Genomic DNA, 26,165 nt, shown 5'->3' on the forward strand with positions numbered 1-26,165 from the left:
ACTTCAGACTGATGAAAAAAAACCACAATAGTTGCTAACTTTTTTATGTTTTTTTTTAATTAAGAAAAGATCACACTGCTGCATAACCTCAGATTCAAAAATTCAAAAATAAAGTAGACTCTAGATTTGAATGGCATAGGTTATTTAATTTCTTCTTATAGATTTACAGAGTTCAGAATAAAAGGAAAAGTCTTATTTGACCTCCTTCAGTTTACAAGCCACTATATCACAGAGCTTTGTCCTGTAGTAAGCCAGAAAACTATTTCATGGCTAAAGTATATGTTCTGTAATGATATATAGTCTCGATCTGCAGACAAGAAATGATGGAGAATCAACACCTTTTCAGTGTAATTGTTCCAGATGCTAACTGCCTTCACTGTCAAAAAGTGAATCTACTTTCTCATTTGAATGTGTATAACTTTTATTCCAGGCAACTGCTTTTGCTTTTCTCTTTCAGCCTTAATCATGAAATTAGATTAATTTTAAATTCTTGAACCTTTTTCTTTGAGTCTAACTCCTTATAAAATGCTTACATATGCTTATATAAAATATAAAACATACATTTTAATATATTTAAATTTCTTCCTGAAAAGAAACCCAACAAAACCAAAACTAGGATCCTAAAACAGACAAAACAGAGAAGGTGCTAGCATCTCTCTCCTTCTGTGAGAAATGTAAGGTTTCCACATTTAAATGCCCACATAATGCCTTATATCATTCTGACAGGCTTAGCACTTACTGTTAACAAATGACTGACTGAGGATTGCCTGAGATGTTATGGGAAAACAAAATATAAAAGTGCAGATATGATCAATCTTTAAAGTGCTTTATGAACCTCAAGTGGCAAAAGCCACCTGAAGTAACACTGAAGCAGCAATTTCAAAAGCACTAAAGTGCAAATTTCATTGACTTGAAATGTGACTAATGCCTGTGCAGTCTTTAAGAACATTTTCTCTCTTTCACAGGTCTACAAAAAGCAGCAGACAGAGACTATAAGGCAAAACAAATGAAGGTTTTTGATTCCCTATACTGATCATGCCATTAAGCAAAACATCCTCCAGAGTGAACAAGGTCAGTAGATTCCCATTTCGTGCAAGCTGATGGCGAACCCAGTGTGTATTTGTTATAGCTACAAAAGAACAATATCACAAGATTTTTTCCTGCTGTGAGAGAAAAGGAAAGCACAAGCTGCAAAGCCTGAAGTCGTAACAAACTTTGAGTTCAGTCCTTTTTAGGCTTTGATAGGACTTAGATTTTTTTCTATTTAAAAAAAAAAAAGGCAAGCACTGGAAATTCAATAAAATAACACATTAATTATGAGAACTTTTATGATCAGCAGAGGACTGTCACAAATCAGTGTCTTCCACACATCCTGAAAGGAAGTATTTCATTCTTGGACTAATATTCTGTTTTTCTTTAATATACTTAGCCAGGATCTGAGCCATGGCTGAGCTTCCTTTGTTTGTTCTGCTTTACATTTCTGTCTTTGGCAATCATCATCATCTTGTAGCTTAATCTAAATAAATTTCAGTACAAAATCAAGAAAAGGACCTTAAAGGAACAAGTAAACAAACCAACAAAAAAACCCTCCTTTCCCCCCTTACCATGTTAAATACAGCCATAGTTAATATTATAGCAGTGGTTGTCAATGTAAGAGTGATCCGTGGCCAAGGGCGGTTTGCAATGATCCCAGATGACTTCAGGATCCACAATAGTGAAGCTGATGCTTTCTTGCTACATTGCTAAGTGGGAAGAGCATGAAACAAATTACATGTTAGTGTATTTAATGACTATAAACAACTTCAGGTTAGAATTAAAAAGATTTAGTGTTGAGGACAGCATTAATATATGAGGATGTTATCTCAAAGACATTGTATAGAAGCATTTGACTGTTTTGTTCTCATTGACAGCCTCCATTCACACATACATAGGTCTGCCGAGGCACAGACTGCTCACGCAGAATCATTTCTGGCACATCCAGGAAATATTATCTATCCAAAAATTTCAGCATAGTGGGGACAAGATTGCCCTTTCCAAATGTCATTTTCAGCTATACTGAAACCTCTATAAAAAAAGGCAACGAAAAGTTAAGTGACAAGACATCCTCACAAAAATCTTCCCTTTTTGAAGGATACCTGGATATTCTAGCAAAATATGTACAGTAATATTCTTACAGTAATATCCTCCTCTTCAAGTCCATTGTATTTCTAGCAACTTTTTAACATAATTTGCTATTGTGTCAGTGAATTTTTCACACCTTATTGGTTAGATTCTGAATTAATTAAGTCAATTTGAGGAAGGTTAATACAAAAATCTGGACCTCAAGGATGGACATAGAAATGAAGGGAAAAAAAAGGACAGTTCTATATACATGGTCTTTTACCGACTCCTTAAAAGTTACATAAACAAGAAAAATGGATTTTTGATCTTGAAATCCTTGCTCAAATTATGCCTATTTTACACTTCAAACTTTGTATGCATCTCTTAGCAGCTGGCAAATAATCTGATTTTGCATGTGTATTTTAGAATATTTTTGTCGTCTTTCTTTCAAGTAAGTAAGTTCAACTGTGATTACCCTTTAATAAAGTGGTTACCCACTTCAGTAAAGCAAAAATCACAAAGCCTGCACTGCTGCTGTTGTTACAAAGCAGGAGGCATTGAATGGGACCCAGGGAAGGGATCTGACTGGAAACTAATCATTTGGTTATCCATCTAATGTGGTTAAAACCTAATCTAGGAAGTCAGTGATTGTAGATTTATGCTAGATTAAAACAACCATGAAAACATGCCTTAATAAAAAAAACTCTTTGCCTTTATAGCAGAACATCCATAGCTTTAATACAACTTCACAAAACAATATAGGTTATTTGCTCAGGGCTTTTCTTTTAGAGAAAAACAAAATAAAACAGATTTTCTCAATTTAGGGGCAGCTGAAGCAGTTTGTGTATGGAGAAAGCTAGGAAAGGATCCTGGGAACTACAAAGAGTACAAAATGGCGTGGAACTGGTATTGATAAAGCCCTACATAGTGTCTCCTTTCTGAATTATGTCACAGGGAGCTCTACTGTTCAAGGCAAGGCTTTAGGATGAGAAATTTCAAAAAAAAAAAAAAAAGACAAGGATGAAAGTAAATTATCTGGACTAAATCAGATACACTTTTTTGCTATCTTGCTGTCTTAAAGTTGTCTGACTGAAGGCTTATTACATTAAACACACAGACCCTATCAGTCAATCTCATGACAGATGGAACAACCAAAGCAACCTAAGAAGTGGAGAACAGAAGGCTCTTAATCAGCTATTACAAAGACCATCAAAGGAGAATGACTAGACCATGGCTCCTGAAGTGAAACCTGGCAAGAAGGCTCAACAAAAGAAACTCTTTCTAGAGAAAAAGGACACAGGTATGGACACAGGAAAGGGAGGCATAAAGACGGATCAGTGGATCCTACAAGCATAGGAAGTTTGAGAAGAGTCAAGTTAAAAACGAATGACTGCATATAAACCCAGACCGGTCTTTTCTGAATGAGCTTATTCTGACTGAAGAAAAATAATTTTCTAATTATTTTCTGTGTAACTATCCCACTTCTTCTGAGCCAGTGTGTTTACAACTATTAACAAAGTCCTTATTGGGCTGGTTAGCAAGCAGGACAAGATGGGTGCCAGCCTCTGGAAAGGCAGATCGCATGTCTGAGGCAACGGAAAGGCAAGGGAGCAGCAACTAGAGAGTCTAAGACAAGTTTCTGGAGGGACTTGGGAGTGTGTGGGTGTAACCATTTGGAAACAGCAAGCTGGACTGCCTAGTAAGAGACCAGCGTCTGTGGACACCAAGGTGCTGCAATGAAGCACAGTGCAGAACAATCAGTATAGGCCTTAAGAGTCCACTGAATTCAATAACTTCTGGAAGTTATTTTCAATTCTAGACTACTAAAAAAACTTTTACAGTAACATACAAAAAACACTAATGTCATAAAAAGAGATGCTTTTGCGGCTTTCTAATACTTAAGTAATAAAAATGGTTGTCTTCTACATAAATGAACAATTTGTATTTTGCCTTAATCTGAAGATTTAAGTAGAAAAATCTGTGTTGAATCCCAATATCTAAATACACAAATTCTCAAGCAGGTCTGTACTAATCTAGCCTGAGAACTCACAAGATGATAGCAATTCTTCCAATGAGAACAAAACTTTGTGATAGAAACAGACTGTATTTTCAAAAGGCTTTTTTTTTTTCTGAATTTCTTCATTTCTTTAAAAACTTATTTTTCTGCCTCTGTTTTATGGAATATTTTTATTTGCACTGTTTAGGCTTCTCACTAAGAAAAGTTCTGGAGAATATATTGAATGTCAGGAAACAATATATCATTCAGTCAGTATGTCTACTCAATCATGAGATTCCATCCTTTTTGCTTTCGCTGGGGAAACTACAGCAATTGCTGCCTTTGACCCAAAGCTAAACAGGAGTACTGTTAGACTGTCACTTCGAAAATGAAGTTGTAGATGGTTATTTCCCTTCATAAAGGAGAAGTAATCAGAACTTGGTGGTACATTTCTTGGCAAGCTGTTTAATAGCAGACTCTGATTTCCAAGGGGAAGAACAACTGTTTATTTGTTACATCTGCCATGGCCACCTGCCTTTTTAAATGTATGGTGGGTCTCTCTAATAGCACAGAAAGTAGCCTACATCAGTGAAGCTGATGGAGCTTCTGGAAGCAAAATTTGTGGCAAAACTCTGGCTTGCACTAAAAATTGCGAAACAATTCAGTAGAAATTCCTCAGAAAATGCAACAGCCTACAATTGCTGAATAGTATTTCTGCATAGGAATTAATAAATCTGCTGAATTCCAATTCACTTGTAATTTCAGCAGTTTAAATCCAGTTCATATACTGTGCAATTGACACAGCTGAGTGCTGCTGAGCACCCAGGGAACTCGGGGAAGTGGAGCTGGAGTGGTGAGGGACTCAATCAGATGCTTAGTAGCACTGGCAGAACGACACAGATTGATTTTATTGACACTGTTTATAAATGTTATGTTTCATTTGCAATTTTCCTAAAAAAAAAAAAAAAAAAAGAAGAAGATGGAAGGAAGGAAGACATAATTTCTAGTAACATGCAAGCAGAGTAAAACATCAGATCTCAGTAGCAATAGCTGTTGTGTTTATTTTAAGTAGAGCTGGCAGAATATGCTTCAGTGTTTATCATTTACCAACTGGAAATAATAGGTATTTGTAGTAATAAAGGTGACTAATGCATTACCTTTGCACATGAGCACATTAAATCTGGTATGACAGCTCAGCCTGATAGTGAGTAATAACTTATTGTGAATATTCAGGTTATTAAAATGTATCCTGTGTTGTCTTGCCACACACAAAACCTAATTCAGCATTTAATAAAATGAATGCTGTCTTTCTGAGTGAGAGTAAGGGGTTGGTGCGAGGATTAATTGTGACAGCTGCATTGTGGATGAAAGACAGTGTTGCAAGAGCTGTCACATGTCTCTGTCACATGCTAGCAGAGGCTGGAACATCTTGACTGAAGACCTCTTATTTACAGAGAGCCAGTGAATCATATTTTCTGCAGTTCTAGTACTGCTCTTTTCATTTTGCATTCAAATACAACTTAATCTTTTACTAGCAGTTTTGTTCTAGAGAACAAAATCAAGAAACAAAAAGCTCAGGTTTGCTCAGGTACCCATTTTCATGTAGTCCTGAAGAAGAGACCAAAGTTTAAATCCAAAGAACTGGCTGACTTATAAATGCACTGATTTAAGCTTGAGGAAAAATAATATTTATACAGAGACACAATTTATACTTTAAGTACTTTTTAATAGTCCTAACCTTGATTAAGGACCAAAGTACTCTTAAAAGGGGTACAGTAACATTGTATTTTTGAATGGCACGGTGGAACTTGTAAGTCTACACCATGTATTTGGAATCCCTACAAAATGATTCCAAGTGAGAGTCTATTCAACCTTATATTGGATGCAACTGGTCCAGCTAAAGCCAGAATCCCAAACAAAAACAGTTAACAACAGGAAAAACTGAAGTTGTTATCAAACTTTTATTTTCCCCATGCTTCACTGCGTTTATTGGCCTTCACAAAGGATCACGTTAAAATGGCCCTATTCTTCACTTCAGCTATCTCATTCAAAGGAAAGAATTGTATTGAGCTGTATAAATATGCCCGTAGGCACTCAGAGCGTAGTCCTGGTCCCTCCAGTGCTGTTTTCTTCCTCCAAGAAAATGCAAACTCACTGTGTTATATGCTATTTTAAGAGAAGGCATTCTCAGCTTCTCCTGTCAAAATTTCTCTAGTCCATGTGAAATATCTAAAGAGCCACTTTTTTAACTGTACAGCACCAGCGTGTCAACTACAACATCTTGCTGCTGGTGCAGAACAGGGCCCTGAAGGAGTGAGCTCGCTGCAGATGTGCCATAGGCACCAAGGAATGGCAGCAGCTACAAACCTCTCTGCCAGTGAAGAGGCAAAGGGGACAGCAAGCCCTGGAACCAGATTATCCTTCAACCGCAATGGATTGCATCAAATACCACGCTGTCCTTCCCTCTTAGCAATTTCATGTTTCAGGACACGTGCCAATTCTAACTACTAATTTCTATGGACAAACAACTGTTTCTAGGAGAATTCTTAAATGTTCCTATGCTCTGGTTGCTCCAGACCAGATACTGGATTATATGCACCAGAGATACTATCTATACTTAGCCTTGTCATATGTGATACCTCCTCACCACCATTTGATAGACATATTTCTTTTCTTATTTAATCAATACTCTTATCATTCCAAAACAGATTGAGTTGGACCATACTGCTATGCTCCTGAACAGTAAAATCAATTAATAATAAACTCATAGTTAAAAAAAAAAAAAGGACTACATATCTCTTCTTAAAATAATTTGGCTTTATTCAGTAAGAGACAGGAATTTTAGCATTACTTTTTATTATTTTTATTTATTCTTAGCAATCACACAAACACACACACACACACACACAAACAGACAAACTTATTCAAGGCTTTTTTTTTTTAATGCCTTTCTCCTGATAAGTAGTGATGGCAGTCATTTATAATTGGTGGAGATTGCAAAGGGCCAAAGCATTGAGAAAAATGTCCACTGAGAAAAGTTCACAGTATAGTAACAGCCAGATGTCATAATCTGAACCTATTTTTTTTTGTTGTTTTTGCCAGCAGTGCAACCTGCACTCTATAAATGCTATAACTTTCATGTAAATATTTGACTTCCTCTGCAGAATCATTTGACAGGATCAGCCAGGGCAAGAAATCCCATTATGTACTTTTCAAAGATTCGTATGGCAACCTTTAAGCACTGTAAATGTGTGCAAATGTCCACATTTACCACCTGCATTCTGCAAGGGAATTCAAAGTGTACTCTTTAGAAAAAGAAGAGGGAAGAAACATACTGGAAAAAAAAAAGAAGAAACAAACAAAAAAAAAAGAAAAAGAAAAAGAAAAAGGAGTAATGGAAATTTCCATAGGGAAGCAAAACCCATTTCCACTTCAGCTATGGTCTAAACTTATTTGCTGAAAAACATCTTACCAATATAGTTTATGCATTAGAATAACTGAACCCAAATTGACATAGATGTAAATAACTCAACTTTAGGTTATCGAGGTCACAATGTGATATCTCACAAGTCAGCAAGACGAAATAATAGGCTCCCATTTCTGGGAAATATTCTCAGTACATGAGAGACATAGGGGAAAAAAACCCATTTGCTTGTGGTGTTAAATATTATCCAGTGGCACTACTTCTGAACACTAACTTGGGATATTTGCTTAGCCTTAAAGGGCAGAAAACCACATTTGCATTCCTCCCAAGCTACTCTATAAATCAAAGCCTCAGAGGAGCCCAAGAGCCAATATTCCTTGATACCAGTTCATTGCCACTTCTCTTTCTAGAACTTTTCAACTTTTCTTCGAAGGACTTATTTTCATGTCATTATTCAACAGCAACACTCTGACTCCAGCAATTTCCTCTTGTATCAATGCCAGATAGTAATCAGCTATGGTATTACATGAGAACTAACTTCTGCTATTAATTTACAACGGTAATTCTAGGACCTTATTCCAAGGATTTCAAATTTTAAAAGAATATTTGTGTTATACCTCAGATAAATTCCTGAACAGTAACATTGTCCCTTCCTTACTTGAAACATGCAAACACAAGTGAAATGTAGGCTAATTCAATATTCTTTAAAAAATATATTGGCTAATTAGCAGCTTCCCAAGTAAAGAGGGAGAAATTACAAAACCCTGGCTCCTCTATCAGCTTCAAAAGCAGGTCCATCTTTGCTCACTGTTGTACTGCATAATGAGAGTCTCTTCCACAGGCACATTTGCTTTGCTTGCATAGAAAAGCTCTTTTTTACTAGCTTGTGGAAGAATGCAGAGCTACAGAAGACCTGGGGATCAAGTGCACCAGAACCTTGACAGGTTTCAGGAAAACATGTTCTTTTAACCGAAGGGTGTGAAGTTAAATCTTGCAATATTTCCACTTATTTCTACTGCAATAACACGGATAGTAATGACAGAAACAATACCCAAAGAGTTTTATTTATTTAATTTATTTATTCTATACCTAAGACACTCATTTTACAAGAGCATCTAGCACCATTGTTTCTTTGTACTACTCAGTGTCCTCCTGATTCCTAAATTCATATTTATAGAATTCCTGATTGCTGCAACCGTTTTTTCTTTCTGTCTTAGAAAAACTATTCTTTAGCTGGAATGTACAACTGCATAGGAAAAAAAAAAAAGAAGAAGAAAAAAACCCACTATCCTATATTTTGACTCAGATGTCTGAGGTTTGTGGGAATAATTCAGTGCTTGGTTTCAAAAGATAAGAAAGCATCGACAACAAGCAGAAATAAGGATTTTTTTGTGTGATGTGGTTCACTTCCATGACACCATAAAAACACTTTCAGGAAAAGGATAAATGACCTTGGAAAAAAACAATTAAGCAAGCAGTATGTACTATGCTTAGCTATGGCATACTCTATAAACAAGTGTATTAATCTAGATTACACTCCAAATTCAAATTTCCTTTAATTTCTCATAAACCCTGAGATGTCTTTGTTTTAGGTTACCTCTGTTTGAGAATAAATAAAAGAAGGATAATAATACTTGCTGCTTAAATTGTAAAATGCTAACAGGTTTGCCCGTGTGTTGAACAAAGGGAAATTCTCAAATTCAGTATATTACTAGGTATGAAAATAGGCATTATAAAAAAAGTACAATAAAGTTAAAGCAATATGCCTAAAATGCAAGCATTTACAAGATGGGCCACCTACTACCAGCTCAATAGCAAAAAATTTAGAAAAGACAACTGAGATTTATTTGAATACCTACCACAAGCTGTCCAGCAAAGCAGATAAAAAGGATGAAGGAGAGCAAGAGGAATGCAGCCCCAAATGAAATTCCAAGAATTGATGTTCTACAAGAAATAAGAAAACATTTTTGTGAAAACAAAATTTATGAGTGACACTTTCATAGGAAAACTTTCTTGTATGTGATATTGCTAATGTTATGAAAAGTTGCCATGTGTAAGCTACAATTTGCAAACATCAAAACCATGGAAAAACAAATTCACTTCTTACTAGAAGGGCTTTTCCCTGGCATTTTTGATTTTCCAAACTAATGCATATATAAACACAGCTATTAAAAAAGTCTCTTTAAATATACATACACGTTATGTATGTGTATAAAGATATTATTTTAATTTCAGGAATGCTGTATTGGCTTTATATCTCATTTTGCAAAACTGTGGCGACAGCTGATATTAATTTCCATACAAGTTCTTTAAATCCCATAATGCATTAAGCGCAGCATTTTTTTTTTGCCTTTAGAAAGTCTGTATTGAAAAAAATATTATATTATCAACAGCAAAAAGGTAACGATAACTGCTAACTTTCCAATATTAATGTGCTGCAGCAGGGTGCACTGCCTCCAGAAGCTGGAAAATCAATAGCAGTGTGACAGTGATATCTGCTTGTGTGTCTTACAGCTGGAATTTGGGATATCCATGAGGCTGCAGCCCTTCAGAAAGGACTGGAATTTACAGACTGCTCTCTCATGGATAGGTAGGTATTGAACACCTCAGAGATCTTATTTTGTATGAAATTTGACTGTCTGGGCAGGAAACTGACATATCAGGGAGCAGGAAACACAATAGGAAAGAAGACTAAGCACCATGAAAAAGATAAAACAGCACCAACAGCAAAACTTTAAATAGGAAAATAATAGCTAAGAGTAGACTATCGTCTTCCTGAAATCATCCTCACTCAGCTCACCGTTCTTACTTAACTTTTCCCTGTGTACTACAAATAGGAAAAGCCAAAAGCCAAATAGTAGCCAAAATAGTATCTCTGTCAGTCATCACGTCCCTCACCTGCGGATCTGCTTTCTGTTTTAACCACAGATTTGACAGAACTCCAGAATTTGAAAGTCTCTCTCAGCTGCATTGAGTTCCAGCAAATGTGATCTGCTGAAGATTTTGGCACACGGTTTTTAAAATAAGCTTTATGTTTCTTGTTTTTTCCCACAAAACAACAATAAATGTTACATTTGAAGTTGGCTCCTCCATGAACATATGAATCAGAATTAAAATATACTTTTAATAAAAGCATATGTCTACTCCATTTGAATGCCATTTGAATTTAAATGTAAGTGTTTGAGAAATGATAATACTCAAGATTAAGAGCAGAACTTTGATCCATTTCCATAGATCATGTACAAACACTGGAAAATATTACAACCTGTTTTAAAAACAGTGTTACATAAGCCATTTTCAGGAAAGAATAAAAAAGCATTAACTTCATAAACCAATTTGATGCCATCCTGCTGCCATTAAAAGCATTTTGGAGAGCAATTTATGAGCTTTCCTGCCAATCATCCAGAGAATGAATCCATCATTCACAGATGAAAAACAAACAGCTGGCAATTCCCAGTATATATTTATCGTGAAAATGAACATTATTATTGCTGTTCAATACATGTTCTCCAAGAGCTCCTTGTTGCTACCGATACTTTAAGTCATACATTACTTCATGTAAAACTACAGTTTCTATCCTTAAGAATTTAGCATCCAGTAAATGACAAAAGAGGTGAAAGAAAAGGAATATAATTAACTTACTTATAATTTGGAGAGCATCTTTGTGCAAGAAAATGGGAAGAACAGAAACTGGAGAGTAAGAGAAAGGAAGGGAAAGCACTGGCTGAAGAGAGCTTATTCAAAGAGGATACAATCATGTAGGCTAAGCAACAGCCAGAGAAAAATGTGTGACCCTATGTTTAATAGGTACTGGCAGAGACTTATGGTGGCATCAGGGGTGCTGTACATACTAAAGTGAACAACACTGAGATTTTGAGGATCTGGATAAACAGAAAAGTATTGAGGATAAAGAAAAGGAAAAATGGTATCTTGACACAAAGAGTTGAGTGGTGATTACAGGAGAAAAAAATAAATAAATAAATAAGCTTTTTATTCCCCTGCCACCATCCCACCTCTTTTTTGGTGGGGAGAACAGGACTTTGGTTTCAGTTATGTTAAGCTGACACAATTTCATGCTCCTGGAAGGAAAGGAGTGGAAGAAAAGAGCAAAACACTGAAAATTAACTGCCAGCATAAACAAGCCTTGCTTGAGGCAATGACCGCAGAGAAGTCATAACATGCATTTACATTTTTACATTTGTCACTGGCAGACTAAGCTGCTCAAGTAACAGCTCAGCACTTCAGGGGAAACTAACCTTGCCTTTACTGTGCAGAGTCACCTGCTGCCCTGTATCCATAAAACTCTCTGTGGTGAGTTAGGGAACCATCTTGTCAACAGAGCACTGATCACCCCATAAATCAGCTACCTTTTTGTTTAACCAGCTTCTTCCTCTACTTCAAGCCCCTCACAGGGGCAAGTCTTACCAATAGCCTGCAGAGGGACAGAGCTTGCAGCTGAGGACATGATATGAGAAATTCCCAGGTTTCAGATACTTTACTCTTAGATATCCTTCTCATAGTACTCTACTTTCATCGGGAAAATTCAATTTTCAGTAATTAATTTTTATGAGGTGGCATGATAGTGGAAAAAAAGTGTATTTACACATGCTAAGCTCTCACTAGTAACTTTTTTAGTGCAAAAATAATGATTCCCTGTGAAGGTAGACATACTGAAAGATGGAAAACAGAAGATGTTCTGTCTACACTCCTGTATCGTCTAGTTAAGTAAGAGACTTAAGGCATAGTTTCCTTAAAAGGACATAGCATATTTCATTGTTTTTTGATCTGGGTCATAGTGATTTTCACTATGTCCTCAGTGGATTCAGTGAGCTTGTTGACTAACTATATGACACCTATTCTTGAGAAAAATCATATATTATACTATGCATATTGTATACGAGTATGTATGTGAGTACTACTTATATGACGAGAGGAAATGGCCTGAAGTTGCACCAGGGGAGGTTCGGTTTGACATTAGGAAGAATTTTTATATGGAAAGAGTAGTGAAGCATTGGAACATGCTACCCAGGGAAGTGATGGAGTCCCCGTCCCTGGCAGTGTTCAAGAAACGTGTGGATGAGGCGCTTAGGGACATGGTTTAGCAGGCAGGGTAGGGGTGGACTCGATGATCTTGAAGGTCTTTTCTAACCATAATGATTCTATGATTCTACTACATATGTATATATGAAATGCATTTATATAATCAGATGCAGCAGAAAAAGAGCTGGGAAGAGTGAATTCCTTTATTTCTCATATTTTACATGTCTGCTTTCAGGCAAAGTTCCTAGGTAGTACCTCTCTGATGAAGAGACTCCATGCCAGACATAGCATGCCAGTGCACACAAACATCTTCCATAGGTCAAACTATTTGGCATGGCTTAGGACAAAAAGATATCATTTCTGTAACCCAGCAGCCTCAGAGAGCAGAGTCTTGGGAATAAAACCCCCAAAGGCCTTTTCCAAGGAGATCTAACCACCAAGATTGTCTGGCATTTGAGTATCAGGATATGGACTCACTCCTCAGAACATCTCTCACCCCAAGCTGTTGTTTACTTGATTACATTTATGTTTACTCCTTTGCATAAGAAGTTGGTTTATCATAAATACAGCACCTCAGTTTATCTACTCCTGGAAAAAGAAAACATTAATAGATGATTTCAGCCTTGAAATATGTGTCTCCTGATCTTGGAGATATTTCTTTTATACTTGCAAACTGCTTGATATTACTCACCAAATATCCCCAAATTTACTTTAAAGCAGCAGGTAGGGAGACTGCAGAGAAATCAATGCTAGCACATTGCCGCAAAAGCTGACTAATGGAATACTGAATCAATAAAATCACTGGCAGATGGAGTTTCTCTCTTACATCATCATTTCAAAATACTGTAGTATTTTTAGACAAAAAGAACAAGTCCACATAGTCTTTTAAACTACAGAACTAGAAACATAAAAACATTCACTTCATATTTGTGACGACTACATTAATCCCTCTATCCCTTTCCCCTCTTTTTCTTTTGCAGATGCAAAACTGAAATTAATTGCCAAGTAGCCTTTTCCTTTGCCGTTAATATTTTTTCATAATTACAGACAGGGAGCTATCCATGCGCCTTCTTGATTTATAAGTATGCAATAAGACAAGTAAAATAAAAATAAATTAAAAATAAAAACAGTTAAAAGTAAAAACTATTAAAAGTAAAAGCTTATTTTATAGAATCTTTAAAATATAGGTTGAAAGTAAGAAAAACACCAATGAGTTAATACTGTGTATTTTTAAATATGCAGTGCTTTCTAAAAGACAATGAATAAGTACACTCCAACAAGCAACATAAGTGCAATATAGATTGAAGATAATCTTCAATCTTATAGATTGAAGATAATTTCACTTGGCAGGGAAAGCACTTTTGCACAGCAGATATTTTGAACTCTTTTTGGATTTGTGGACCCCAAACACTTTGGAAGCAGAGATTCAGACTCCTTGCTTTTCCTTCTCCCATTTTTGTATCTCTTAATTCACAGATCCCTTGAAGCTGAAAACCATTAATGTAGCTAATATCTGATTTTACGCTCTTGCTTTTGCAATTTAACCTGCAACTCTATAAAAGGACCAGACTTCTAATCTTGGTAACAAAAATGAAAATTCATTTGTATGTTGTATTCTCATGTTTGTAAGATCAAGTACCAGTCTTTGCAGGTTGGAAGACATTTTCCGTAGTTGAATACGGTACCTTAGAATTCATTAATTTCAAGTATCTGATAAATTTTCTTGAACCACACATTTTATTTATGGGAGATAAAAGGATAGAGCAAAACAAGCATCTTCCTACTCCTATGAAAATGAATTAAGGCTATGAATTAGACTAAAAAGTCATTTTCAACATGGAAATTAAATGAAAAATTATTATGTCATTTATAGAGTGGATAAAAGTATATTCATACATCATAAGCCTGGAAAGGATTTGTCAGATCAAAGCTTGATTTTGGTATATCACAAACAAATAAATTTCCCAGATTAATTCCTGTACTAATCAAAATACTCTGTGAGTTTATAAAATGTATATTCACTGTGCAAAATGACAAAAAAAATCACTGTGCAAAATGAAAATGAAAAGCAGCTTTATACTGTTATTTTGCAACGATAAATCCTAAAGTTAGACTCAACCACCTGCACAGTAGTGCAGAACTCATATAAATGTGTCCCTTTGTGGATATTGTTTCAGCACTGGCAACTGGCTAGGAAACCCTTTGCAAAGGAAACTTTCATCTCTGAATAGAAGTTCATAACACTTTATATGTGTTATAAAATGTCTGCAACATGCAAAATCAATTTTTAAAGGACTAACAGTTCCTTCTGGCATTGAATTCAAGTGGGAGTCAGTATTTCAACACCAGCTCAGTCAAACAACTGGGGCCAAAAGACTGCTCCCAAAAGCACTGCATTGGAAAAAAAACCCTAATAAGATAGAAATATAATAATTCCAGAAAATATATAATGTTGCCTTTGGAAACAATTACTATGAAATCACTATCAGCTTTCCAGTAGATAAATGCTTAACATAAATGTTCCATTTGAAATAAGCTAACATAATGCTGTTCAGATTCCTCCTGTTAAAACTGATTCCAAATAGCCACCATTTTTTGGCCTCTCTGGGATATGCACAGATGGAAAGAATAGCTAATTTATACACACAAATAAAAATCAGTTTACAATTTTTTCTCACAATCTCACATAAATACATTCTGATAGCAATAAGTATGCCAGCATATTGATTTTATTATTTTAAAATTAATTTTAAAAGATTTTACCTCATATATAGTAACACTCCTCTGGTATGCAGGTTGGAACAGTGCTAGTGCAGCAATTAATTCTGCAGTCCATATTCCCCCATTTTCACATCCAATTGTCCCCTTATCTGTGTGATCCTAGTCACATAACCTTACAGCAAGTAAGTTTCTTACTTTCTACTTTTTCTATACATAGGAATTTCATTCCTGTCCTTCCACCACATTATTAAATGGAAATAGAAAAACTAAAGGCAATGTAGAATTGATACTAACACTTGCACTCCCAGCCATTATAGCACTTAAATTAGAAACAAGTATAACTTTGAAAATGCATTGAAGTTCTCATTCTTATCTGTTCAATTCCACTTCCATGAAACAACCTTTGCAATCTGACATTCTTACATTTTTAACTTACACATTTTTTACATTAATAAACAAATATACAAAGGTATGAGTAAATATTAGGACCATTAAATACCACTTACTTTGGCAATACCAGAATCTGCACAACAAAAATGCAGAAGAATATGAGACAGGCACAAGTCACATAATACTTAAACGCAGGCAGAGTAGTGGCTCGATACTAGAAAAAGAAAGCACATGTTAAAAACACAGTTCCCAAAACAGACAAAACATCACTTAACTGAAATCTTTACTGAAAGCTTAGACGAGTGGGCCTGTATAGGTAATCTTTAGTAACTGTGAGTTTTTTATTTTTCAGTAATTGTCCTATGAACCCACATGGGTATGGGGATGCTCAGACATAGCACTGAAACCTCTTGAAGAACTTCATTTCATTCCTTGGAGAACGGCTTACACAGCCAGGTGAAATGGTTATTGTATCTGCTACAGGATTATCCCAAATTTATCATAAGAGGTTCAATTTTTATTTTAAAGAGTGAAAGCAAATAAAATAAATTTTTCTATTTTCAAGAGTGACTGACAGTCCTTGGCTGCTTCCAAGTTTCCGAGTAGTTAATTCTCCACATCTAGTTTTCAGTTAAGAATAAAACTTAGTGGGCTGAAACAATTATAAAAAAAGTAACAGTCTCCTAGATAAGAAACTTCCAAGCACATGAAGCAGCTACATGTGTACTATTTCTATGAGGCTAGCTAGAAATAACACCTATAATAACCAATCAAGGTTATATTATTACTTCAACTAGTATATTTAATGCCAGTTTTAACTAGTTTTAACTTAACACCAACACTAGTAGACAGTTGATATTCTTAGGAGAGTGCCAGTTTTGTCATTACAAAAATTCTACATATAAACCTCTAACTAGCTATCTAAGAACACCAGAATTGAGTACTGAATTATTTGTTAGAAGAATTGCTCTGGTATTTGAGGTAAATATGACCAGATTGAAACCAGCCAAGCAGGAACTCAACTCAAAAAGAAAAGGCATAAGTATCGACTTTTTTCATAGGGTGAGACTTTAAGAGCTCATTATTAAAAGAAAATGTAGAAAAGGATATTTTCACAAATGGCTTAATATGCAGACCTCATAAATGGGAAGTGCATGAGCCATGCTTGTTAAGCATCAAGCTCACAGCTGTGTCTTTGGGCTCAGTGCCAGATTTGGCCTTTGAAACAGGTGCACATGAACACAACTGAATGAAGCTTAGTGCCCAGCAGCCTTTTTTTTTCACTTCTGAATTCTGTGACAAATCAAAAGCAATTCTTGTCACATACCTACATGAACTCCAAGGCACAAACATGATTGTGCTTGATGACTATTTTTGCAGCAAGTTTTTGGCTTTTTTTATTGAATAAGTGTGATATATCTCAAACATTTTGTTCAATGATTTTGGACCTTCACCTGTTGTCAAAATCTCAAAAATTCTGACCATCTTGTGAATTCATTTCTGTGTTCCACGCTTCTCTAGACAGCTCCCAATGAAGTCATGCAACTCACTCCTTAAGTTAAATAATTATTTTACTTTATTACCTTGCTTTAGTTTCAGGTCCTGCAGGGCCTGAAAATCTCCTGTTTAAATCAAAGTCAAGCTTCCCACTGAGTTCTTTTAAGTCAAGACTGGACTGGTGAGTCATTGAAAGGAAGTGAAGAAAGGCATTAAAAAGCCAGATCTGAAAAGAGCAATTAGTTCTTTGGCATGCAAGCATGCTACAGCCTAAAAGAGAACAGACTCCTACAGGGCACATCCTCACAGCTAAATAACTCAGCTCTCTGGTTTTCTCCCAAGTCCTCACTCCTTGACTGTCCAAACTGTGATGGTGACTGTGAGCTTGTAATGGTTTTCTCCCAACTTCTTTTTTTTTTTTTTAAGAGTTGATCAATTATTACTCTTCAAATTAAAACCTGAATGTGCTCCTGGGGTCCATTCGCTCCAGGACATGCATTCCCTACACACTAAAAATCCAGGACAAGTCTAGTTTCTTCTCTCTTATGTCACATCTACATAGTTTCCACAAGTCTTAACACTGCAAGAGCATACCACATTTACCTTTGACCCTCTCCTACAACAGTACCATTCAGCTGAGCTATGAGAGAACCTGAAGGTGATTTCAGATACTTTGAATTGCAAGACACTTGTAGAAATTATTAATTATGTCTTGGAGAACCATGTGGGCCTTAGAGGATACTTATGCTGTGTAGTAAAACCCAGCCAGAGTGCTTTAGAGAGGATTAACCCTCCACATCAGGTGGCCTAGCAACACTTCTATGAGCAGTGTGGACTCAAATATTGCTTCCATCCCTGCACAAAAGCCACGAATAGTTCCTTTCCCCCAAAGCGTTGTTCTCATGTCCATAGAGGGATCAACGAAACACACAATACTAGAGGCAGGGAACCAGCAAGCTATGTTTCAATCAGCCAATAAGAAAAGCAGAAGATATCCACTTCTCTCCATCTCCTCCAAAATCCTCCATTACTGTGAGACTATGATAATTTCAAGAAATTCAAGTGAACTGTAGAGTATTTTAAAAATTGTCCTGGGAAGGAAAAAAGGGTTCTCAGATCTTTGACATTTCTGACATTTTCTCTCTGACATTTCTGTTATAAATGAGTTAAACTATTATTGTAACCTTCAAAAGAACTTCAGGACAAGTGCTGAGGCTGAGATTCTTGTTACAAACGCATGGGATACAGACCCCCCACAGGATGAGGCAGAGCAGGAAGTAACCATGAACCTCCTCTGAAAATAACTTACCTCTTTTTCCAGAGTTTTATTATAGAAAAGAAGTGATATTCTTTGAATGTCTTCAGATTTAAGCCACTGTCTAGAAAGGGAAAGGAAATACAACAAAATATTATAACTGACACAAGAATAGAGCTGAACCATGCTTTTATATTATTGAAAAGCAGGAGAGTAAGAAAATTAATTTTAAGGAGAGCAAGTTCTTGTGTATTCCAACACATGTGGTGATTTACACTGAGATTTACATGATATATTGCTGACAAGGACATTCCACTTGTGTCCAAAATCCTGTAGTATATCAAGCACACAGAAGAGAACCTGAGAAAAGGACAGTCCTTTATACACTACCATGATAAAGCACACTGTCACAATATACAAGAGTATCAAGTAAAACAAACTTTATGGACTATACTATTCCAAATCTGAATACAAAAAACATAATTAAAAAGTGGAGTGATTCTGTATTTGAGTTAAATTGACTATGATCCTACCCTCTTTTAGGTTTTGATTTTTTTCATAAAGACCTCTGCTAAAAGATGAGAAATGCAAAACAGATTAAGCAGATATAGTGAAATGATAAGTCTATTTTAAAATGAGTGAATCGTGACAAAATCTTGACATAACATCTTTTTGTGAAACGAAATGTTCTGATATGAAAGTATATTTATTTTAATGGACACTTGAAAAGAAACAGAGTATTTAAATTTTGGGTTGATAGTTGGATTGAGCTTTAAGGGGACTAGAATTTTTTTTTAACATAACATTTTAGCAGCCTCTTCCTGATAATATGCAATTTCTGAGCTCGAACACTAATAGCAGGGTTTGAAATGCTTTTTTCACCTATATTTCTAAATTAGGCTCTAAGCCAGTACAGGAGCTAACAGGTTTTCTAAGCAAAAATGAAAGTCTCCATTGACAAACAGCAATGTAAATAAGCAGCAGTAATGAGCCCCAGTGTGAGAAAAAAAAATCCTAAATTAAGAACTTGGGAGAAGAGGAATGGACAAAGTGTTGTGTAAGATATTAGCTCTGACTCACAAAATATAAAATAATTGTTTTCTTTACACAAAGGCTGTGCACTGTGGCTTCAATTTATCCATTTTTCTATCAAAAAGGGCAAAAAAAATTATTCAACCCTAGGGATGCTGAATTCAAAAATATATTTTTCAGTTTGACGTGAAACAGCTCACATCTACATCTGACTATAGCAAGGAGAGTCTGAGAAGAAAAAGATTTAATAGATTTCTCCATATAATACAGTAGCTCAGGGTGCAGAGCTACTCCCAAAGGCCAAATTGGTCTGCAGCCATTTGATCACCTCTGAGGTCATTAATGCCACGTACAGTAAAGGCTGCCCCATACTTCCGATTATTAGCTCATATTTCCAGGAGCTTTTAGGAATACTAGGAAGATTACTAAAACCATACTGGTTCCATTCCTATTAAAGAAGTTGTAAAAATTTTAAGTTACTGTAGTAACTCCATATTTTTGCTCTGTAATTGTGATTTTTCAATCATCCTGGGTTATCAGATCTGGCCTTTGTTGCTTTTGTGAGAAAAGGCTAATTTTTGGCTAAGCCTGGGCTTGAAAAATCTCATTTTCACAAACACTCAACAGAGATTTCTCACTTCAGTACAGAAGATGAAGGGGCAGATGAAGAGACACAAAACACATACCTTCGGCAGGGAGATAAGCACAGAAAAATCTAGTTAACTGCACAGTTCCCTGCTTAGTCCAAAATTTACTGAATTATCTGCAAGGATGTGGGAGTGTACCTACAGAAAAGCTAAATACCAAATTTCTGCTTAAATTCTTCTTCAACTCACAAAACATCATAGATTGGCAACTAAATTCTGCCTGTGTTCCTGAGGCACTTGGCTAGACAGGCTTGGTCTGATGGCAACACCCAGCCTGGAACTCGGCACACAACATAGCAGCTGCAGTGACATAGATAAGATGTGACTAAGATATAAAAGGAAAGAGATATTATGTCTTTAACATAGTAACCAACTTATCTGATAACCTTACTTTAACCCTGTCTCTTGGTACATATTAAGTCAGCAGATTCCAGTGTGTCCATCACACTTCCAACGAAAGTCCCCTAATCACCAAGGTACAGAGTGACACAGTCAGGGCTACTCACACCTTTCTGCAGACAGACACTTTGCTGCCAGGAATAGAATTGCTAAAGTACTAGGAAAAGAATAACTTAAAATAAAAAAGCAAAAATACTATTTTCTTCACAGGTTTTCTTGAAAGTTTGAACTCATGATTCACAAAATGTAACAGATTTAGCTTCACAATCACTCCATTACATTAGCTCATAGTATTATTTTCCTTCTATAGCTGAAAAATGGAGGAACAGAAAAAAAAAGATACTATTATATTAAAAAGGATCATTAGTTTTGTATCCCAGATTTAGAATATCTTTAGGACATCTTCGCACTATTTTAGCATTCACGTAGTTAAAATATTATTGGATTAACTTGCTGTTTAGGGCATCAGCACTTCTGTAAATTGGCTCCCAGGTACACAATTAAATAAGTTTAAGTGAATCATTCAGTAAATTAAGACAAATACAGACAGAGAATCTACTTTTGGAAGGCAGCATCCAGCCTCTCTAATATAGAAATTCATTCCTTATCTTTCTGCTGTTCACCCACAAAATTCACAAAAACTTTTGCAGCAGTCTCTTTTATCACACAAATCTTTTATCCTCAGTCTTCTCTGAATATTATAGTCTGATAAGATAAGACAGGGATAAAGGAAAGGGAAGTATGGTCATAACAATACTTCGTGCCTATATGCAAGGTGCCTTATTTTTAACATCAAAACAGTTTTTAGAGTGCACTTATCTTAGCAAGTATACCTGAAGACCAATAAAAACTGCAATAATGCATATACCTGTTTTAGGCAAGTCTAGCAAAATCAAATGGCTTTCCCTATTGGATAACTTACTTCCTTTCATTGGATTCCTTTCATGACCTATACAAATCAGCACTAGAATTTTCTAAAAATAAAATCTGAAAAATATTTCCCTAAACTGAGTATCTACTAACTGGATTATTAGCTGCCAAACACTAAATAAACCAAAAAATTCTCATCTCCCACAAAAAAAAAAAGATAAATAACTATTTAATAATTAGGTTAGGTATAATATTCTGCTAATTAAGACTCTGAATAGCAGAAATAGGAGAAAGAAAATATAATTCATCGCAGTTATTATCCAAATTTTTCAAAGGGCAATTGCCAGATTTCATCAGGTAAGCACGAGAAACTTGAACACTTATTTTGGAGTGTTACTGATTTTTATCTATTTGCCACCAGACCAAGACCTTCAAAACCACCTCCAGCTCCTTCTAGGACATGTCACACTGCCCGCTTCCACAGTTTCAACCTGCCATTGAGTTTAGGCTCTGCTAAGAGCCTTCCACAAATTGTGTGTTTAGGGAAAGTTTCTAGTTTTGAGATGCTTCTGTCACAATCGTGAAATGTCAGTTTTTACATCATTTCAATTCCAGTGCCTGGTATTTTTTTACATCTCTTATTTCTTTGCTGTGTGATGAGATAATTCTGTTGCATTACAGCTATGAGTCTGCAGTTATGCAGCCAAAAATTCCTTTGCCTTGAAGTTCAAGGAGAGCCAAAAGCTTTGTCACAGCATGATTCACACGCACGGTCTTATCCCATGAAATGGAAAATGTTACTGTGCAGTGGGTGCACGCAGGAGGGGGAAATAGTAAACACACTTATATTGAGTTGAGGGAAGGAGACAATCCTGATTGCAAACCTACTTTTGAGCATTGATTCCATCAATGGCCTGAATCATCCTCTCATTTAGTTCCTCCTCAAATCTTTTTTTCTGTGATTTTGTTCTGAAATGAAAAATGGGTGACGTCAATTTGGAAAATCATCACATTATTAATAAACATTAACTTTAGAAAAGAGGGAGTGATAGTTGGCATAAAATTGAAGATATAATAACAGCATTTTAATATTAATGCAAATAGCCACTACAGACTTCACCATACAGAGCTGACAAGTGCATATATAACAAAAGCAGCAAAAGCTACAGATTTTTCCATAAACACATATACAAAAACATAATCTAAGTGTTAGGAAGACTTAACTATTGGGGAGCACTTAGAAACAACCAAAAGTAAACATCTTGTAAAAACACAGATTTCTAGAAACTCCAGCTTAAGGAAAACCATCCATAATGGTATGAATTCCTGAAAAAGAATGGCATATGTTCAAATCCTTAAAATATTTCTGTTGCTTCTAGTTATTTTTAAAAGTTGTTTGACAGAGTTGTGTGATGAGCAATAATGTGCTAGTGCACTGATGCATAATAAGCATTCTCTGCAGAAAGGCTGCTAAGTCTTCCTTTCTTGGAAATATTTTATTGTTTTTAATAAGAGCACTAAGCCTTAAATTCGTTTCAAACGTATGTCACGTTCCTCTTTTTTAAATTTATAACATAAGTGTAGTAAGAAAATGATCGTTTACGTCCACTGGATCAGTATGAATCCAACTGAGGATCATAAGAGAGGATTTGTCTTTTCTGACACACATTGCTGCAAACATCATCAGTTCCTCCAGCACTTGTGCTCTCCTTAAAACTAGAGATTTAAAATAAATTTAAAATAAAATTTGAAAACTATTTTATATATCTCCACAGATCATGACTCTCTTCCTTGAAAACTTAAATTCAGTGCTAAGTTAGTAACAATATTAGGTCGGAAATCAGTATTGGGATCTGAAATATTACTTTGCAGTTATCAAAATTTTCTTAATCTACAAAGTAAAACTTCCCAAAGGCAATATAGCCCTTCTCCCACATTAAGATTTTGGGTTATTTCCCCAAAACTGAAATAGGATTATTTCAGGTTTCAAATTGACACAAAAAATGTCTCAGTGTACTTACTGTAACCTTACACAACCCAAATGTTTTCATCCTTATTCAGTGCTACAAAATTTAGGTAAACAAATGTTTACACCTTATTTTTCACATGCTGAAACATCTGCCTAGGAGAAATAACTAGACACATAAGGAGACACTGTTTTATCACTCATAATAGCATTGGCAGATCCCTACAACATAAGAATATCACGTAACTATGTAAGAGGTGGGACTGCCACAAACAGAAGCCTACCATCAGGCTTCACAACCCACGTCTTCATATTCTAACAAAACACTTGATTTTCAAAGTACTTATTATCACTTCAGCTCTTGCCTCTGGGAATGACTAACTAGCATAACTAAAATCTTTGTTACATGCCTCAGTACAGACAGAAGACTTACTAATGGTTTCCAGAAGCTCCTTCCATAACATGAAGAACAACAGCATGGTTATCAAGATACCTACTCAAATTTGTCACTTTAGAATCTGCTTTGGAGTAAAATTTAGAAGCAGGAAAACACAAGTGTGTGACTGAAGTCTTAAAGAACTGCATTATTTGAAAATATCATAGGACAGTGATTTTTATTTTTTTATTGTGAGACTGGAGTAAGTTCTTTTAACATACACTCCAAACGTAAATGCTTGGTTTCCTAGCCAGAAAATCTTTGTTAATATTATGGTGATTCAGTCATAACCTCTCCACTTCTATAAACTAGCAATATTTTATGGGAATGTGCAGCTCCTCGGTAGCTGATATTTTGTTTGCCAGCCATTTACCGAGCAGAGCTGGGCACCAGACCAGCAGGCAGAATGAGAAGCTTGCATAACCAAGAAGACAAAAGCACAAATTTGGAAGGGTTCTTTCAAGCTAATTTATGGTATTTGTGATGTTACTTATGTTTTTGCAAGAAAGACATTATCGGAAGTGTTATCAAGCCATTAAAATAAAAAGTATATATTCTTATACTGCTAGGCTTATTTTTTAACAGCAGTCAATTTTTCAATGTAAAAATTCTGGACATTAAAAAAACAAAACGAAGCAAAAAAAACCACAGTTCTTTCCTATGTTCATTTCTCACCATGTTGCTCCAGACTGGAGAACTACAAAGTACTTTTAAAACGTTTACTACTATAAACACACTACAGACTCTGCAATACTACTGCACAATGTAAATACAAAGTGATTTACAAAATACATAAAATACTTCTTCTAGTATATGAGTTTATAAGTTATAGTATCAATTATTTAAAGTCCTTTCCACCTCTCATTTTCTACCCCACTGTGCCTGCCCTCTCAAATTTCCTGTCCATCCTTCATTTGCACAATGAAATGCTAAAGGGGTTGAAAGTTACTGGAATAGTAAAAAGAAAAAAACAGAAGTCCATCAACATACTGATGCTAATCTAGAATAACAATATTTGTTAGGAGGAAGTGTAGTCATAGTTCATAAGTAACATCTCTTCAAAGTCTCTTTTTAGAGACATTCTCTACTTAGAGGTATCACCAAAGAAAAAAAATAGTCTGAGTTTCAATATTTGAAAGCAAGGCATAAATATGAACGCGTATTTCACAAAACACATGCATTTATATAGATTTTATATGATTAGGCAGCTCTTTTCAAATGACTTTACCTCTCTCTGCAACGCTGAAAATGATATTGCCCCATAGGAACATCCTAAAAAGAAAACAAAACCCAAAAAACTATAATAACAATACTAAGTCATTTTAAAAACAGAGAGAAAAAAAAAGGAGAAAATTAAAGCAAGGAGAAAAGCTTCAAAAGCAAATATTTTTAACATTACATTAAAACTCCATTAAAAAAACTCCATCAACAATGAAGATGGAAAAAGTCATCTGGAGACAAACTGAAGTGACACTACAAGCACTCAATTACCACTAAAACCATCTGAATCCAAAAATGCTATTCTCTACTGGAAATTCATTGCTTCGAAGTCACTGATATTGGAATATTGCCCAAACCTCCACCCGTTTCATGGAAAATTAGTGTTAAGTATTTTTGAAAACCAGACTTGAGTAACCTAATATAGCCAATTGCTATTATTTTCTTTTGATGAGCAACAGTAGCCGTCACAATCATGTTTATTTTGGGATTAACTGTGGAGCCTTTCTGTAACGACCATGAAACATCCATATTGTGATGCACTTTATTTATTGAATGAGTTAGGTGATTCAGTCCTACGCTCTCCTATGTAACAGGGGTAGAAGTGCATACTGTTGAAATATTGAAAATGAAAGGTTACACTTTTTTGAAGTAGAAGATGTACAAACTATGGACTGTCAGTATCTTTGAAAGCAATAAAATAGTGTTGACAAAATTTTAAAATATCCTTTTTGTTTAGGACAAAAGATATAACATTGCAATATAGCACCATGAAACTCAGGCCATCAGCTATAGCTGATGATGAGTAGTGCATCTTGAAAAAGTAGTGGTTACAGTGACAATGCATTTGGTTCCCAGGGAAGTCTAATAAAAGCCACTTCAGGTGCCATAGGAATATTCTCACTCTTCATAGCCTTGCTCCAGGTGCTCATATTCCAACGGCTTTATTTGCCTAAAACAGCCCCTAAACCTCAGAAAATCTCTCCTTATCAACTGTGCCTTTTTCCAGAAATGTTACACTCTGGCTTTACGTTCAAAACATGTTTTCACACAGGGCACAGTTGCCACACTACAAGCTAGGACTGTGGCACAAGCTCAGAGGGCCACATTTTTCCTTTTAGTAATTTTGTGAGATTCCATATGATTAAGATATGCACTCGAGGTATGGCTCCCT

The 26,165-nt window shown here is 35.6% G+C and overlaps 1 protein-coding gene across 1 annotated transcript in view; it reads right to left on the reverse strand.

Moving 5' to 3' along the window:
- ADCY2 (adenylate cyclase 2) overlaps positions 1 to 26,165 on the reverse strand; it is a 162,331-nt gene that overhangs the window by 29,438 nt on the left and 106,728 nt on the right. Inside the window, exons 11-16 of the mRNA XM_088526216.1 lie at positions 25,002 to 25,045; positions 22,260 to 22,340; positions 18,478 to 18,547; positions 15,788 to 15,885; positions 9,380 to 9,464; positions 1,605 to 1,742 (exon numbers count right to left, since the gene is read on the reverse strand). Coding sequence (XP_088382342.1) covers positions 1,605 to 1,742; positions 9,380 to 9,464; positions 15,788 to 15,885; positions 18,478 to 18,547; positions 22,260 to 22,340; positions 25,002 to 25,045 — 516 coding nt within the window. The remainder of the gene's footprint in view (positions 1 to 1,604; positions 1,743 to 9,379; positions 9,465 to 15,787; positions 15,886 to 18,477; positions 18,548 to 22,259; positions 22,341 to 25,001; positions 25,046 to 26,165) is intronic.

The sequence above is a fragment of the Tinamus guttatus genome, unplaced genomic scaffold, assembly GCF_059628265.1.
Source record: "Tinamus guttatus ecotype Peru unplaced genomic scaffold, ASM5962826v1 Tinamus_guttatus_pri_ptg000025l, whole genome shotgun sequence".
Taxonomy (NCBI): Eukaryota; Metazoa; Chordata; class Aves; order Tinamiformes; family Tinamidae; genus Tinamus; species Tinamus guttatus.